Source organism: Myxocyprinus asiaticus, chromosome 3 (assembly GCF_019703515.2).
Source record: "Myxocyprinus asiaticus isolate MX2 ecotype Aquarium Trade chromosome 3, UBuf_Myxa_2, whole genome shotgun sequence".
NCBI lineage: Eukaryota > Metazoa > Chordata > Actinopteri > Cypriniformes > Catostomidae > Myxocyprinus > Myxocyprinus asiaticus.
In genome coordinates this window covers 27,584,710-27,599,429 of record NC_059346.1, presented here as the reverse complement: position 1 = coordinate 27,599,429, position 14,720 = coordinate 27,584,710, and the positions used below count along the sequence as shown (strand labels likewise).

General features: G+C 38.0%; 1 protein-coding gene across 3 annotated transcripts in view; it reads left to right on the top strand.

Moving 5' to 3' along the window:
- ncs1a (neuronal calcium sensor 1a) overlaps positions 1-7,876 on the top strand; it is a 37,629-nt gene extending 29,753 nt beyond the window's left edge. For all 3 annotated transcript variants that reach the window (XM_051666128.1, XM_051666118.1, XM_051666136.1), the window contains 5 exons: positions 1,943-2,021; positions 2,352-2,440; positions 3,041-3,118; positions 3,851-3,971; positions 6,834-7,876. In XM_051666128.1, coding sequence (XP_051522088.1) covers positions 1,943-2,021; positions 2,352-2,440; positions 3,041-3,118; positions 3,851-3,949 — 345 coding nt within the window. In that variant the 3' untranslated portion in view covers positions 3,950-3,971; positions 6,834-7,876. The remainder of the gene's footprint in view (positions 1-1,942; positions 2,022-2,351; positions 2,441-3,040; positions 3,119-3,850; positions 3,972-6,833) is intronic.
- The last annotated feature ends 6,844 nt before the right edge of the window (positions 7,877-14,720 follow it).

The following is a 14,720-nucleotide window of genomic DNA, read 5'->3' as shown; positions in this document are numbered from 1 at the left end:
GATTAGCCTACTGGGGGGCTTTTTAAAGTTGCAGTTCACCAAGAAATTTCATGTTTTGATTTATCTTCTTTGCTGAGTTGGTAAATGGCTGTGCCACCAGAATATCTCCCAGAAGAGCTGTTTGGCTGAATAGCAAAATACCATGTGTAAACACTTCATTCAGTTCCATTTACTCAGCACCATTGCATTATGTTTCTATTTTAGTTGTCTGACTTCTACAGATTTTCAGAATTGTTTGTCATTCAGGTTGAAAAATATAGATGCATTTAGAAGCATTATATATAATATATAGACCAAATGTCCCCACAAGGATAGTAAAACCTGAATTTACTTACATTGTGGGCATTAGCCAACAGTACTCACAAGGAAAATGTCTTAAAGTGGTCATGAAATGCAATTTTTTTATATAATTTTATTAGCTTCCTTGGGGTCCACTGATAATGTTATTAATGTGTTTTGCACCAAAACAGTCATAATTTAGTAATATATGATCATTTTCCACCATGTCTCTGGACCTCTGACTGAAACGCTCAGTTTTAGCCTAAGCGTATCCTTTAAACTTCAACTTAATCGCCCACTATTATGATTGGCTAACATCGTGCAGCCCCTCAAATACAGCCATATTAAAAAACTGAATCGGAAGAAAATGAACAAAGCTCCACAACATTATAAATCTCAATTTCAGGGTTTACACATAACGCACATCCAACAAATTGCATCTGAATATATTACACTGTTCATCTCAAGCACAACTGTTAACACTCAGCACCATAAACTATCAAACAGTCATGACATTTTAAATATTCAGGAATGAAACTGTTTATATGCTGTTTTGCGATCAGGTTCAAGTGTTTTTTAACTGCCCCATCCTTCAACAGTTCCTTTGCAAAGCTTGAATTTTATTATGACTGGTTCATGAGCAATCCACACTGATATGAGCTAAAAAAAACAAAAACAAAATGCGTATACATAGTCCAAAGCACGGTGAAATGACACACACATAGGCGCACTGAGGCACACATTGCAGGAAACACATCAAAACGGTCAAAGATGTCCATGTAGTGCATGTTTATAAACACCAACAATTAAAAATAGCGCAGATGTGTGAAAGAATGCATCCATGACATGTTTGTACTCAAAACAGCAAGACACAGAGCAGTTGAATGAAAGAGAATGGCGTATTCTCTTCAGAGTTGTAACGTGACACCGCATCTTTTAAAAGCAGCGAGATATATGACAGCAAAGACGTCTGTCTAGTGCATGTTTACATACAAAAATATTTCAAAATAGACCAGATGGGTCCCCTTTGGTGTTCAGTAATAGTTAGCCACACTAGGCCTGTCTGTCCTGCTCTCTCGAACTGAGAGCCAGTGGGTGGGGCCAAGGGTGCGATGACGCATGTTGTGGGATGTGTAAATACAAATGAGCAATGTCTCGTGAAGTCACAAACACACAGATTTCAAAACGAGATGTTTCAGCAGGATGGTAACTATAAATGCACTTTTTAAACTGGAGAGGAAGTTTTGAGCTCTTTCAGTCAGACAGCACAACTGTGATGCCCCAGTAGACTACATTCTCAGACGTTTCTAAATTCTCAGTGGGACTGTCTGGAACAATTATATATTTAAACACACTTCAGAATTCCAATGTCAAAATTACATTTCCAAAAAACTTTCCATAAGATTGTGTCGAGAACAGACGAAATAACAGCAATGCCTTCCATGCTGCTACCATATTTATTTGCAGTTATTTTGCTGCAGTTATTTTGCTGTAGTCTGTAGTTTTTTGCTATCTTGGGTGTGTCTTTAATGTCAATGTGAGACTGTAACAGAGCAGCATGTGAAATCAGGTTTTGCTGTTTGTGAGGGGGATAAAATCAATAAAATCAAACCGGCGTTTTCCCTTTACCATCATGCTCTCTCTCTCTGTCCTGTATCTGCAGGATGGACGCATCGAGTTCTCAGAGTTCATTCAAGCTTTGTCTGTCACATCCAGAGGAACACTGGATGAGAAACTCAGATGTAAGGCCAGAATCCATTTGTCAACAGTCCCTCAAAGCTTTCTTGTATCTGAACCAGAGATGTGTTCATTTATCTCTGGGAGATTGTGTAAAGACTGGCATTTCAATATCTTAAAAAGTCAAATACGTCAGACCCACACTGAATGCACAAGATCTGAATATGTCTGCCACTCCATTTTCATTTATTATTTTGATTAATGAAAAGATTAGCATATCATAATAAACAGTAAAAATCTAAAATTATGGTTGTCTAATAACAAGTTACTCTATGCTTTTTTGAGGATGCTAGATGGAGCTTTCTTAATGTGCTTGATTGTTGTTGCTGTCGCAGGGGCCTTTAAACTTTACGATCTTGATAATGATGGCTACATAACCCGAGATGAAATGCTGAACATTGTGGATGCCATCTACCAGATGGTGGTGAGTCATTTGCTTCTTACTGAACCATAACTTTCTATTTGTATTGAGTTAATAAAAGTGCTTTCTTGGAAGGCCAATGTGGTTTTCATAGCAAGTCTAAACCTTACAAATGTATTATGAGGGTCCGTCAGATTGATAAAGAGACTGCAATGACTATCTTTGCAAACCATACCTTCCAGGATGCTGAAAAGCATTGAGAACTGTTATTTGGAAATGTTAAAGGGATGTTGTTCCAAACCTGAATGGCTTTCTTCTGTGGAACAATAAAAGCAGAATGTTTGCCGGTGTAATCATTTGCTGATGCAATGGAGGTGGATGGTCACTGAGACTGAACATTACATCAAAAATCTCCTTTTTTGTTCCATGGAAGAAATTAAGTCAAATGGTTTGGATTAAATGATGAGAGAATTTTAATTGTTTTGCGTGAACTGTCCCTTTAAGGGTTGAGTATTATTGTGTGTGTGGAGACGTGTGTTGGTACCTTTGTGATTACACTGGATGTTGTCATGCTTTTTTGATCATGGGTTTTTGTTCCTTCTCCTGCTGTGAGAGGTCAGGTTTACATCTACGTCTGAGGGCTTTATGTCTTATGTTTTGCAGGGGAATACAGTAGAGTTACCTGAGGAGGAAAACACACCAGAGAAAAGAGTTGACCGCATCTTTTCTATGATGGATAAGGTGAAGTTTCTGTTACCGTGTATTTATTGTCTTCCACTGGCTTTTGTCTTGGTGTTATTACACACATCATAGTAAATTATAGGGGGGGAAAGGATTTCACTGCCAATCCAGTTGAGCATGTGACACATTACCTTTTTTAGCATCAACCACTTATTCACACAAGTGTGTAGCTTTCTTACCTACTTAAAAAATGTATATGAAATTTATTATCCCATCAAAGCATAATTTACTGCATTTATGCAAGGCAAGGGATAAGGTCCTTTTCATTAATAGCCTTGCTGGCCTTCATACCTTCAGACACCTACTCACCACAATAACTCACTTTTTTCAGTAATGGTTTTACAACAAGCCTTTCCCATGACTGGCTATTAGTACTGTTTGATTTAATTTTCCTAGCTGTTGGTCGAATACACTGACTTAATTCTTCAGTGATTTTCAGGAAGGCTGTCCTTTGCACTAGAAACACAGAAGGCACTTTACATCAAAGATGTAAAATTGAAGCTCTACTGCTTCATTATATCTAGTGTCCTTTGGAAGGCTTTGATAAAAATAAAAAAAATAGCCTTTGATAAGATACAGAGCTTTAGAGTGAAAGAACAGAATTTAATTTACCACTAAAACTGCACTAACCCTCTACCTTTTTCCCTGCATATTCCACAGCATCAATTCCTATTGTGCAGTTGAAAACAGTGACATGAAACATGACTTATCTTCATCCTTTGCTGTCACCAGAATGCAGATGGGATGTTGACCCTGCAGGAGTTTCAGGAGGGCTCCAAGGGGGATCCATCTATTGTACAGGCACTCTCCCTATATGATGGCCTGGTGTAGGCCCATCTGAAAGTGACATTCAGTAAGTCCCATTTCCCTCTTACTCAAACGCTAGATAGTAAAGTTTGTAGAGACAAACTTTGATGTTGGCTTGACAAAGCCTTGTCTGGAAGTTAAACATTTTAAAAGTTTGAAGTTTATACAGACATCACAGTAAGACAAAGCTGGCTAGATATAATGTCAGACAGACAGACATTACTAGCATGTTTTAGATCTGGCTAATTGCTAGGAATTGCTATTTTGTTGCTTGGTGTTGCTAGCCTGTTTTAACTTGTTTCTAGGCATTTTAGCAAGTAGTTAGGGGTTTCTAGGCATTGCTAGTATGCAGCTAGGCATTTCTAGCATGTTTTACCTTACGAAAAATTTGGCACTGATAATTTTTACATGCAAATGAGCTTTGCGACAAACTTGCGGCAAATTGTCCATTGTTGCCAAAGGTTTGCCGGAGGTTTTCCACTACCGGATAAGAACTGCAAACTTCTGGCAAACATTTGTGGCGAATCAAAAACTCATCTGCATGTGAAAATAACAAGAGGCAAATTTTTGTAAGGTTTAGCATGGCTAGGTAATGCTAGCATGTCTTTGCATGTTACTAGGCCTTTCTAGCATGCAGCTAGATGTTGCTAGCATGTTTTAGCCTGTAAGTAGGGTTGCTAGCATGTTGCTAGCGTATTACTAGCATGTTTTAGCATGTTGCAAGGCATTTCTAGCATGTAGCTAGGCATTGCTAGCATGTTTTAGCATGTAGCTAGGCCTTCCTGGCATGTTGCTAGCATGTTTAGCATGTAGCTAGTGGTTGCTAGCATGTTGCTAAATATCAGCACTGTTGGAACTAAATTTGTCCTATCAGATCTGAGGACTGGAAGGTTAATTTGTCATTCTAAATTATTCGGTACACTTTACAATAAGGTTTACAATGAACATTGTTTTTGCAGCATTTATAAATATTTTTTTTAATGTTGGTTAAAAATAAAGTTGTTCATTGTTAGTTCATGTTAGTTCATAGTGCATTAACTAATATTAGCATATACTATTATTTTTTTTATGATTACTGTATGTTTAAATTAACATTAACCAAGATTAATAAATGCTGTGAAAAATTCGTTCATTGTTAGTTAATTTTACCTAACCTTGTTAACTAATGTTAACAAATAGAACCCAGTGGCAAATTCTCAGGGCCAGCAAGGCCTTCTCTGCTGGCCTAAAATGCCAAATAAATAAATATTTTTCATCCTTTCATTCTCAATCACCTTTTTGCCTATGTATTTTTAATCACTTTCCACTCTTAATTAATCTACAAACAAATAGAGAAAAACGAAAAGTTTATCCAGTCTGAATTTATTCCTTGATGCTTACAAGCAAAGCGTGACAACTATTTCACAAACCACATGCCCAAAGCCAAGCTCGTTAGCCAAAGCAGCGTGTGAGTTTGAGCTCCACTCCCTCAGGCCTTCAGAATTTCCACAGAAATCCTCAACAGTGCAAATGAATGGGCAACTAAAGTCAGATTGTCAGATTCATCAGCCAATCAGATTGATTTATTTGTTCTTGGTGGGTGTGATCTTTAGGATATGTCCCAGTCGAGGCCTTCTAGCTGGCCTTGAGTGACACAATCACGCTTTAAGTGACGTAATTTGAAAGCGAAGAGCGCGAGATCTTGCTTTACTGCCGCTATCACCATTGAGAAAGAGATCCTTATGGATTTACAAACCTGAGATGTTCTGCATGACCGTGTGATTGCTTAATTTATTAATCATGAAAGGGGGACTGATTTTCAGTTCAAGCAAATTGGTAAGTGCTTTTTGCATTGTTATAGCAACATCAGGAGTTTTCTAAGTGTAAATTAGGCTGCTGGAGCATTCAGTGTCGGATCAAATTTTGAAAAGTAGTGCTGTGTTCCATTCAACTCGGAAAGTCGGATTTTACAACTTCCTACTAGGAAAAGTGCAATGGAATGCATATTGAAGTCAGAATTACAACTTGTAGGCTCGTGCAGAAATTCTCACCTCCGATTTCGCCGAGACGCAGGGGCATGATGTCACACAAACATGTTGACACTCAGGGAGATATACAAAGTGATAAACATTCACTTTATTAAGTAATATCGATAAAAATTATATTAAAAATTGTTTAACACATGCTTGCAGCAACAGGTGTATAAAACATTATAATCTCTTTTGATAATCATACACCTGAAGCACAAATGATAGCGCTGCAGCATTGTTTATCTGTTGGGTTGCTAGGAGACATCTCTAATGAGAGTCAAACCCCTGCTAAGCTAACGGGAGCGTTGCAGTTCCAAATGTCATGGAATGGAATGCATTTATGGTCGAAGATATCAAGTAGGAATATCCCACATCCAACTTGAATGGAACGCAGCATAACCATGTACCCTGACAAAACTAAATTTATTGCAAGCAACATTTAAATTGCAAATATTATTAGATTGATTTTTCCAGGTATTATAGACCTCCTTGGTAGATTCATATGAAAAATTATGATTTTTGAATGTCTGTTTGGGAGACATTCATTTCACAAACAGTCATGCTGCAGTTAAAATTAGGCTTGCTTGAGCATTAAGTGTAGTTTCAAGTTCTGGCTTTCGTGCGTGGACGTGTTTTTAAAATGTCAATTGGTATTATTAGTTAGCTACGACAATGTATGATGCCCAAAGGCATAGGGTGTCTTATTCATTGTGAAACTGTGTTTTCTTAATTGCATGAATCACACTGAAGGCCTAGACTTTTAATGCATGGCCCGCCACTGATAGAACCTTATTGAAAAGTGTTACCAATTATTCTAATTATATCATGTAACTGATTATTCAATTACCTACTTCATGTACATTTAAGGGTTTCTGTCTTTCAATCCTATCATTATCTAGGTATACACTACAATCCATTTATGTCATTCTGCTGGCACCGTGAGAGGAAAGCTGACCTGTCCCAAAGAATCCTGCAATCTCTTGGACCTGTGCCCACAAAGGTGCATTGTGGGTGCTGTTCTGAGAGGAGATCAGCTGTCAATCATTCATCTCCACTGTCACTGGAAAACAAAAATCCGATCAAGACAACGGGAACTCTTGCGGAACTCATTTGAAATGAGTGATGTAAAAGACCCTAATTAGGTCTCATGGGTTCAGTGCTCTTTTTGGAAATGAAAAAGGGACACTGATACAGACAGTGACTGAAAAATTATTTGACAACACAAACATAAGTGTTATTCAATGTATAAATTAAATATTCTAAACAACAGTGAACTTAAGTTCCTTATATTGCTGTGATTTTTGTCATATGTGGTAGGATGGACCGAGCTGGATTTTTTTTCTAGCTTTCACTGCATGGTGAACAAAGATGAAGTGTTGTACCATTCCACAGAGCTTCAGCAATTACTGGCATTAAACAACAAGATACTGTATCTGGTTGAATATTTATAATGCCCATCTATGTAAATCAACAAAGATCAACAATCAACAAAAATCAAGATCATCAGCGCCTATAAAAATCATGGATATTCTTGAGAATTGATTGTCAAAGGCCATGTGCTTCAGATGAGCATATAAAGCTGTATTATATTTATTGAGAATGTATCTATTAACATGGCCCTGCTTATTTGTTTGATCCATTCTAGCAGCAGTGTCACTGCACACCATGTGATGTAGAATGCAACTTTTTTACAGTATTGCGTATGACCATGCTGTTGTAATGGTGTGGGCCTATGTGTAATGCATTCAACACTGGAAAACCTGTGCTTGTCTTAGACAGATAATGATTAGATTTTTAATTAGAATCTAATCTAATTAGAAATTAGATTTTTGGTAATGTTGACAGGGCATTGTTTGGAATAGTTCACCCAAAAATTAGAAATTCTCATCATTTACTCTCATCAGGCTATCCCAGATGTGAATGACTTTCTTCTACTGAATATAAACAAAGATTTTTAAAAGCTCTGTAGGTCCATATAATGCAAGTGAATCATGTCCAAAACTTTTAACCTCCATAAAGCTCATAAAGGCAGCATAAACGTAACCCACACAACTCCAGTGGTGAAATCCATGTATTCTGAAGTGATTACATTTTAGGTGAGAATAGACCAAAATGTGACTAATTTTTTACTGTACATATTGCCATTGCAGTCTCTAGGCACAATCATGATTTCAAGCTCAATTACACTTCCTAGTGTTTGAGGCATAGGCAAAGCTCTAGATGGCACAAGGAAGTGTAATTGAGCTTGAAATCATGATCTTGCCTAGAGACTCCAGATGTCAAGATTTACTGTGAAAAAGGAGTTACATTTTGGTCTGTTCCCACCTAAAACCGATTAGATCTCTTCAGAAGACATGGATTAAACAACTGGAGTCAAATTGATTACTTTTATGCTGCCTTTATGTGCTTTTTGAAGCTTTAAAGTTTTGGTCACCATTCATTTGCATTGTATGGACCTACAGAGCTGAGATATGTGTTTGTTTGTGTTCAGCAGAAGAAATAAAGTCATACACATCTGGGATGGCATGAGGGTGAGTAAGTGATGAGAGAATTGTCATTTTTGGGTGAACTGTTCCTTTAAAATGAACAAACTTCATGTAATTAAAAATCCTTAATTGATTTACAGTCAAGATAGACATCAGCTTAAAACATATTAGAATAAATATTACAAGCTCTGTCTACCCTCACTTACAAAATTCACTGCTGAGTTTGTCTTAATTTCACGCAGACGCTGCAGTAGATGAAATGCTGAGCTTAAAATTATACCATACATCATGCAGTGATGTACAGTATTATGTAAATGTTAATGGGGTATCTTTACATAAATAAAAGCATTTTTTAAGAAAACATCTTTGGGTCTGGTTGGATGGGGGGAATCGTTGGAGTGAGATCTTAGGGACAAGGACGGATTAAGATCTGAGGCCCATGACCCGGTACATGATGGAGAACCCCCCATGTCATGACACATGATTACGTTAACTTTTATGCGCTACAAGACGCAGATTTGTTTGGATTTTTTAAACTGACGGAAGAAAAGTTTGGAGCAATGTCTTACACGCCAGTTATACGTACTTTTTAATTACGAACAGATCCAAAATCATGCGTTATTAATAGGGATGTGCATGGTATTAAAATACCAAAATCACTATTCGGTTATTCTGCACGTGTATATAGGTCTTCAACCCGATTTGAGTCCAATGGTACCCGACAAACCTACAGGCTTTGTGCCAGGTTTGGGTCCGTTTTTCAAGAAGGCTATAGGGTGAGTTACGGGATGTTCACACGTGCGTCGAGGCCATGTAAACACGCACTGGACGGACGTCTTTGATCGTTGTGCCACAACTCACTGTTTAGTTTAAAATAACTTTAATATTTATAAACGCATCTCAAGACACCTGCGTTCTGTTTTACAATTCGTTGTGCAGGACCGTTGCATTTTTTTTAAGACACTGTTAACTTAAAAATAATTTCAATATTTATTAACGCATCTCGAGACACCTGTGTTCTGTTTCACCAGTTGTTGCACTGCATCAAGCTTTTTCAGCGCAAAAAGCGCTGAGTCACAAATCGACTTTCTAATGGGAGTTCAGGTTGTAAAGAGGACTTAATGTGACTGTTACGCACGATTCCAGATTGTTTTACACCTGGCAAAGTTTCAGCGCTTGATAAACGGTGAGCCAATGTTTTTCCCCCCTTTTGCTCTGTTGTGCAGACAATAATTACACAAGTTAAATGCTGAATCATTTAAAAATCAAATCATCCAAGTCCTCAGGGCTAGAGTTGAGGGGGGATGCGGGGGGATGCCATTTCCCTTGTTGCAAGAAATACCAAAAATCACTTCCCTTGTAAAACCACCATCCCCCCTTACCATCCCATTTAGATAAATTGTATCAATTATTACTTAGAACTAAGCATCCCAATAAAATATAAAACTTTCTACGTTTGATAAATAACAGACTTTAAATAAGGGCGATTAGCCGGTTAGATTTCGACATGTGTGGGGTTGCCAGATTTCAATAGGTGAAATCTATAGATCGTTTGAAAATATTCTGCCAGGGTGACGGTTTAGTCACGCAATCTGGCGACCTTGAGCACGTGAGCTCTCTCTTGACTGTGAAAAGATGCCGGATTTCTGAAAACACTGGTAAACAGGTATGTCGGAGTTTAGCGATGGGTTGTCCTGCTAGTGTTCACATGAAACTTATACCACTGAAGGTAATGCAAATTTTCAAAAGTTTTGAGCAATTTCAAAAATGGCCAAGAGAACAGTTCAAGAAAATATTTTGTCTTTCATTAAAAAGAGAACAGAATGTAAGATTGCTATGATGAGTGTACAGTTATAACATGTACATGTTTTTAATTCAACCAATTTTCAGGGTTTAAGCATTCTTTGAAACAGCCCGAAACTTTCTTTACTAGTTCAGTTACTGGAGTAGAAATAATGCATGTCTGTGACAGTGGGTGAGCGATCTAGAAAAAACTTTTCATGCTTGCAACTTGATTTACACCTTTACTAAATGTTCTGTGCGGATGCAATTTATTTTTACGCTTGCAATTTGATTTACACTTTCACAAATCTTAATCTGTGCATGCAAATTTTTCTATCATGCTTGTAACTTCCTTTACACTTTTACAAATTTTACTCTGCGCATGCAAATCATTTAGGCACTATTTTACCTTCATAAGAATGTTTATTGCCACAGATGCATCAAACACAATCTCAGATAGCAGGGAATAAAGTGCACAGTGAGCTATGAGCCTAAATAGCACAATGTATAGATTTTCAAATGATAAAATCACATTCCAGTCAAGCAAAAATAATCTCTGTCACTGCCTGCAACATAGTAGGCCTATTCTTAATAAATGGAAAATGCGTAATTCTGCAGCGAACGCTACGGATTATAGGCAGTCCTCGGGTGTCCTAATACTTATGGGTCATTGACAAAGTTGTCCAAGGTGTTAAAATGAGAAATCTTTTAAAAATCTAGTTTAAAACACTTGTGTCATATTCTAATCTTATAATCTTTGTGTCAAATTTGGTTTCATACATTTTTGAAAAACTTTATAGCATTTTCTTCAATAAATGAATAAATAAATAAAATAATCTAAAAACCACCATGACCAGAGGTGTAGTAAAACAAGGATAAATATTGGAGATGCCTTTGGAAGATGGAGACAGCTTAAAGCCCAGAAATCCTTTAAAACATTCTGGCAACCTGCATGAGCTTCGAGTCTGGGGCGGGGCAGTCAACTCTCCAATATTTTGAATTTGGACTGCAGTACCCATTTCAAATGCTTGTTGTCAAGCTTACAAATCAGAATCAGAATCAGAATCAGAATGAGCTTTATTGCCAAGTATGCTTACACATACAAGGAATTTGTCTTGGTGACAGGAGCTTCCAGTGTACAACCATACAAAAACAATACAAAAAGAGCAGCAAGACATAGATAATAATAAAAAATAAAAAGTAATTATACACATACGTACAGACACACACATACATACATACACACATACATATGGGTAGTGCAAATCTAATACAATCTGTTATGTACAGTGCAAATGCATTTTTTTTGTTTTGTTTGTTTTTTTGTTTTTGTTTTTTCAGAGGAATGAAATGGCAGAAGAGGTTGGATGTGTTGGATAAATATAAGAAAGACTAAACTGTGTATTGCACATAGTTATTGCTCAATAGGGCAATTTAACTGTTCATGAGATGGATAGCCTGAAGGAAAAAACTGTTCCTGTGCCTGATGGTTCTGGTGCTCAGAGCTCTGAAGTGTCGGCCAGAAGGCAACAGTTCAAAAAGGTAATGGGCAGGGTGAGTGGGGTCCAGAGTGATTTTTCCAGCCTTTTTCCTCACTCTGGAAGTGTATAGTTCTTGGGGGGGGGGTAAGGGGGCAACCAATAATCCTCTCAGCAGTCTGAACTGTCTTTTGTAGTCTTCTGATATCTGATTTCGTAGCTGCATCAAACCAGACAGTTATTGAAGTGCAGAGGACAGACTCAATGACCGCTGAGTAGAACTGTATCAGCAACGCCTGTGGCAGGTTGAATTTCCTCAGCTGGTGAAGGAAGTACAACCTTTGCTGTGCCTTTTTCACAATGGAGTCGATGTGGGTCTCCCACTTCAGGTCCTGTGAGATGGTAGTGCCCAGGAACCTGAATGACTCCACTGCTGCCACAGTGCTGTTTAGAATGGTGAGGGGGGTCAGTGTTGGGGTGTTCCTCATAAAGTCCACAATCATCTCCACTGTTTTGAGTGTGTTCAGCTCAAGGTTGTTTTGACTGCACCAGACAGCCAGCTGTTCAACCTCCCTTCTGTATGCAGACTCATCGTCATCTCGGATGAGGCCGATGACAGTGGTGTCATCTGCAAACTTCAGGAGCTTGACAGAGGGGTCCTTGGCGATGCAGTCATTGGTGTAGAGGGAGAAGAGTAGTGGGGAGAGCACACATCCCTGGGGGGCACCAGTGCTGATTGTATAGGTGCTGGAAGTGAGTTTCCCCTGCCTCACAAGCTGCTGCCTGTCCGTCAGAAAGCTGGTAATCCACTGACAGATAGACAAGGGAACAGAGAGTTGGTGTAATTTATTCTGGAGTATAGCTGGGATGATGGTGTTGAAAGCCGAACTGAAGTCCACAAAAAGGATCCTTGCATATGTCCCTGGTCTGTCCAGATGTTGCAGGATATGATGCAATCCCATGTTGACTGCATCATCCACAGACCTGTTTGCTCGATAAGCAAATTGAAGGGGATCTAGAAAGGGTCCAGTGATGTTCTTCAGGTGGGCCAACATCAGTCTCTCAAAGGATTTCATGACCACAGACATCAGGGCGACAGGTCTGTAGTCATTAAGTCCTGTAATTTTTGGTTTCTTTGGGATGGGGATGATAGTGGAACGTTTGAAGCAGCATGGGACTTCACACTGCTCCAGTGATCTATTGAAGATCTGTGTGAAGATGGGGGCCAGCTGGTTAGCACAGGATCTAAGACATGCAGGTGAAACGCCATCTGGGCCCTGTGCTTTCCTTATCCTTTGTTGTCGAAAGACGTGGCTCACATCATCTTCACAGATCTTAAGTGCAGGTTGAGTAGCAGGAGGGGGGACGAGGGGGGTTGCAGGAGGTGTTGTTGTTTGTGTGAAGTGAAGGTCAGAGTGGGTGTGGGGTGTGAGATTGGGCCTTTCAAATCTACAGTAGAACACATTCAGGTCATCAGCCAGTTGTTGGTCCACCACAGGGTTGGGGGCAGGAGTCCTGTAATTTGTAAGTTGTTTCATGTCACTCCACACTGATGCAGGGTCGTTAGCTGAAAACTTGTTTTTCAGCTTCTCAGAGTATCTTCTTTTAGCCACTCTGATTCCCTTATTCAGTGTGTTCCTGGCCTGATTGTACAAGACTTTATCCCCAACTCTGTAAGCATCCTCTTTGGCCTGATGAAGCTGCCTGAGTTCCACTGTAAACCATGGTTTGTTGTTGTTAAATGTTAAATAAGTCCTAGTAGGAATGCACATATCCTCACAAAAACTGATATATGATGTAACAGTATCTGTGAGCTCGTCCAGATTGGTGTCTGCAGTCTCAAAAACACTCCAGTCAGTACAGTCAAAGCAGGCTTGTAGTTCCAGCTCTGCTTCGTTGGTCCATCTTTACAGTACTTAATACAGGCTTAGCAGATTTTAATTTCTGTCTGTAGGTTGGAAGAAGATGAATCAGACAGTGACCAAAAATAGCACATTTAAAGTAAAAAGTATAATAATACTTTCTTTGAACCTTGTATACATGAGAGTAAAACCAGCATTATCATTAATTTCCAAAAAAGTTTTCAAACACATTTTTAAAGGTAAAAAATATTTTTATAAATATTATGAATTTCTGAGTCAAGAATATCAAGAAGTTTTCTCAGGGTTACACCACATGACTTGAACAAAATGTGCCTTTTCATAAAAATGTTAAAATTCATATCAGGTGTTTTATAAAACTTCACGCTCAGTCTTGAGGGTCTAAAGGTGTCCGCTCTGTTTAATGGTTTTTATGGTCAACATAAACAACAAAATGGCTACCATGTTGATTTCACACAATGACTTTTATTTGGTGGACAAAAACGTTTTTAAATATGAATTATATTTTAGAACATAATTGTTTCACTGTTTAATTTTTTAAGAAATAACAATAAAAGATTATTCTGCACTAGTCATGCCAACATTTATTTTTTCAGGATTTTGTTTAATGTCTCTGGACACCACATGACATTTTTTACTTTAAGCCCCAGAAAAAAAATATCAATATGAAATAATAAAAACAATGCTCATCATAGAAGTGGTGTATTCAAGTAAATGGTTTGTGTGAATTGCATTTTTTTAAATGTATTTTTAATGTAATAGATCTGGACAAAAATGAGCGTCACTTCAGTGACCCTTATGACACATGAACATAATATGCACCTGTTACCCTCCATTATTGTATTTTATGATTAATTCTGTGAAAAGAATCCATGTTATGATCATGAAAAATATTTTTTTTTTCTAGATCACTCGCCCACTGTCACAGACACGCATTTTTTCTACTCCAATAACTGAACTAGTAAAAACGTACATGCTGTAACTGTACACTCATCATAGCAATATCTTGCATTCTGTTCTCTTTTTAATGAAAGACAAAATATTTTCTTTAACTGTTCTCTTTGCCATTTTTGAAATTGCTCAAAACTTTTGAAAATTTGCATTACCTTCAGTGGTATAAGTTTCATGTGAACACTAGTAGGACAACCCATCGCTGAACT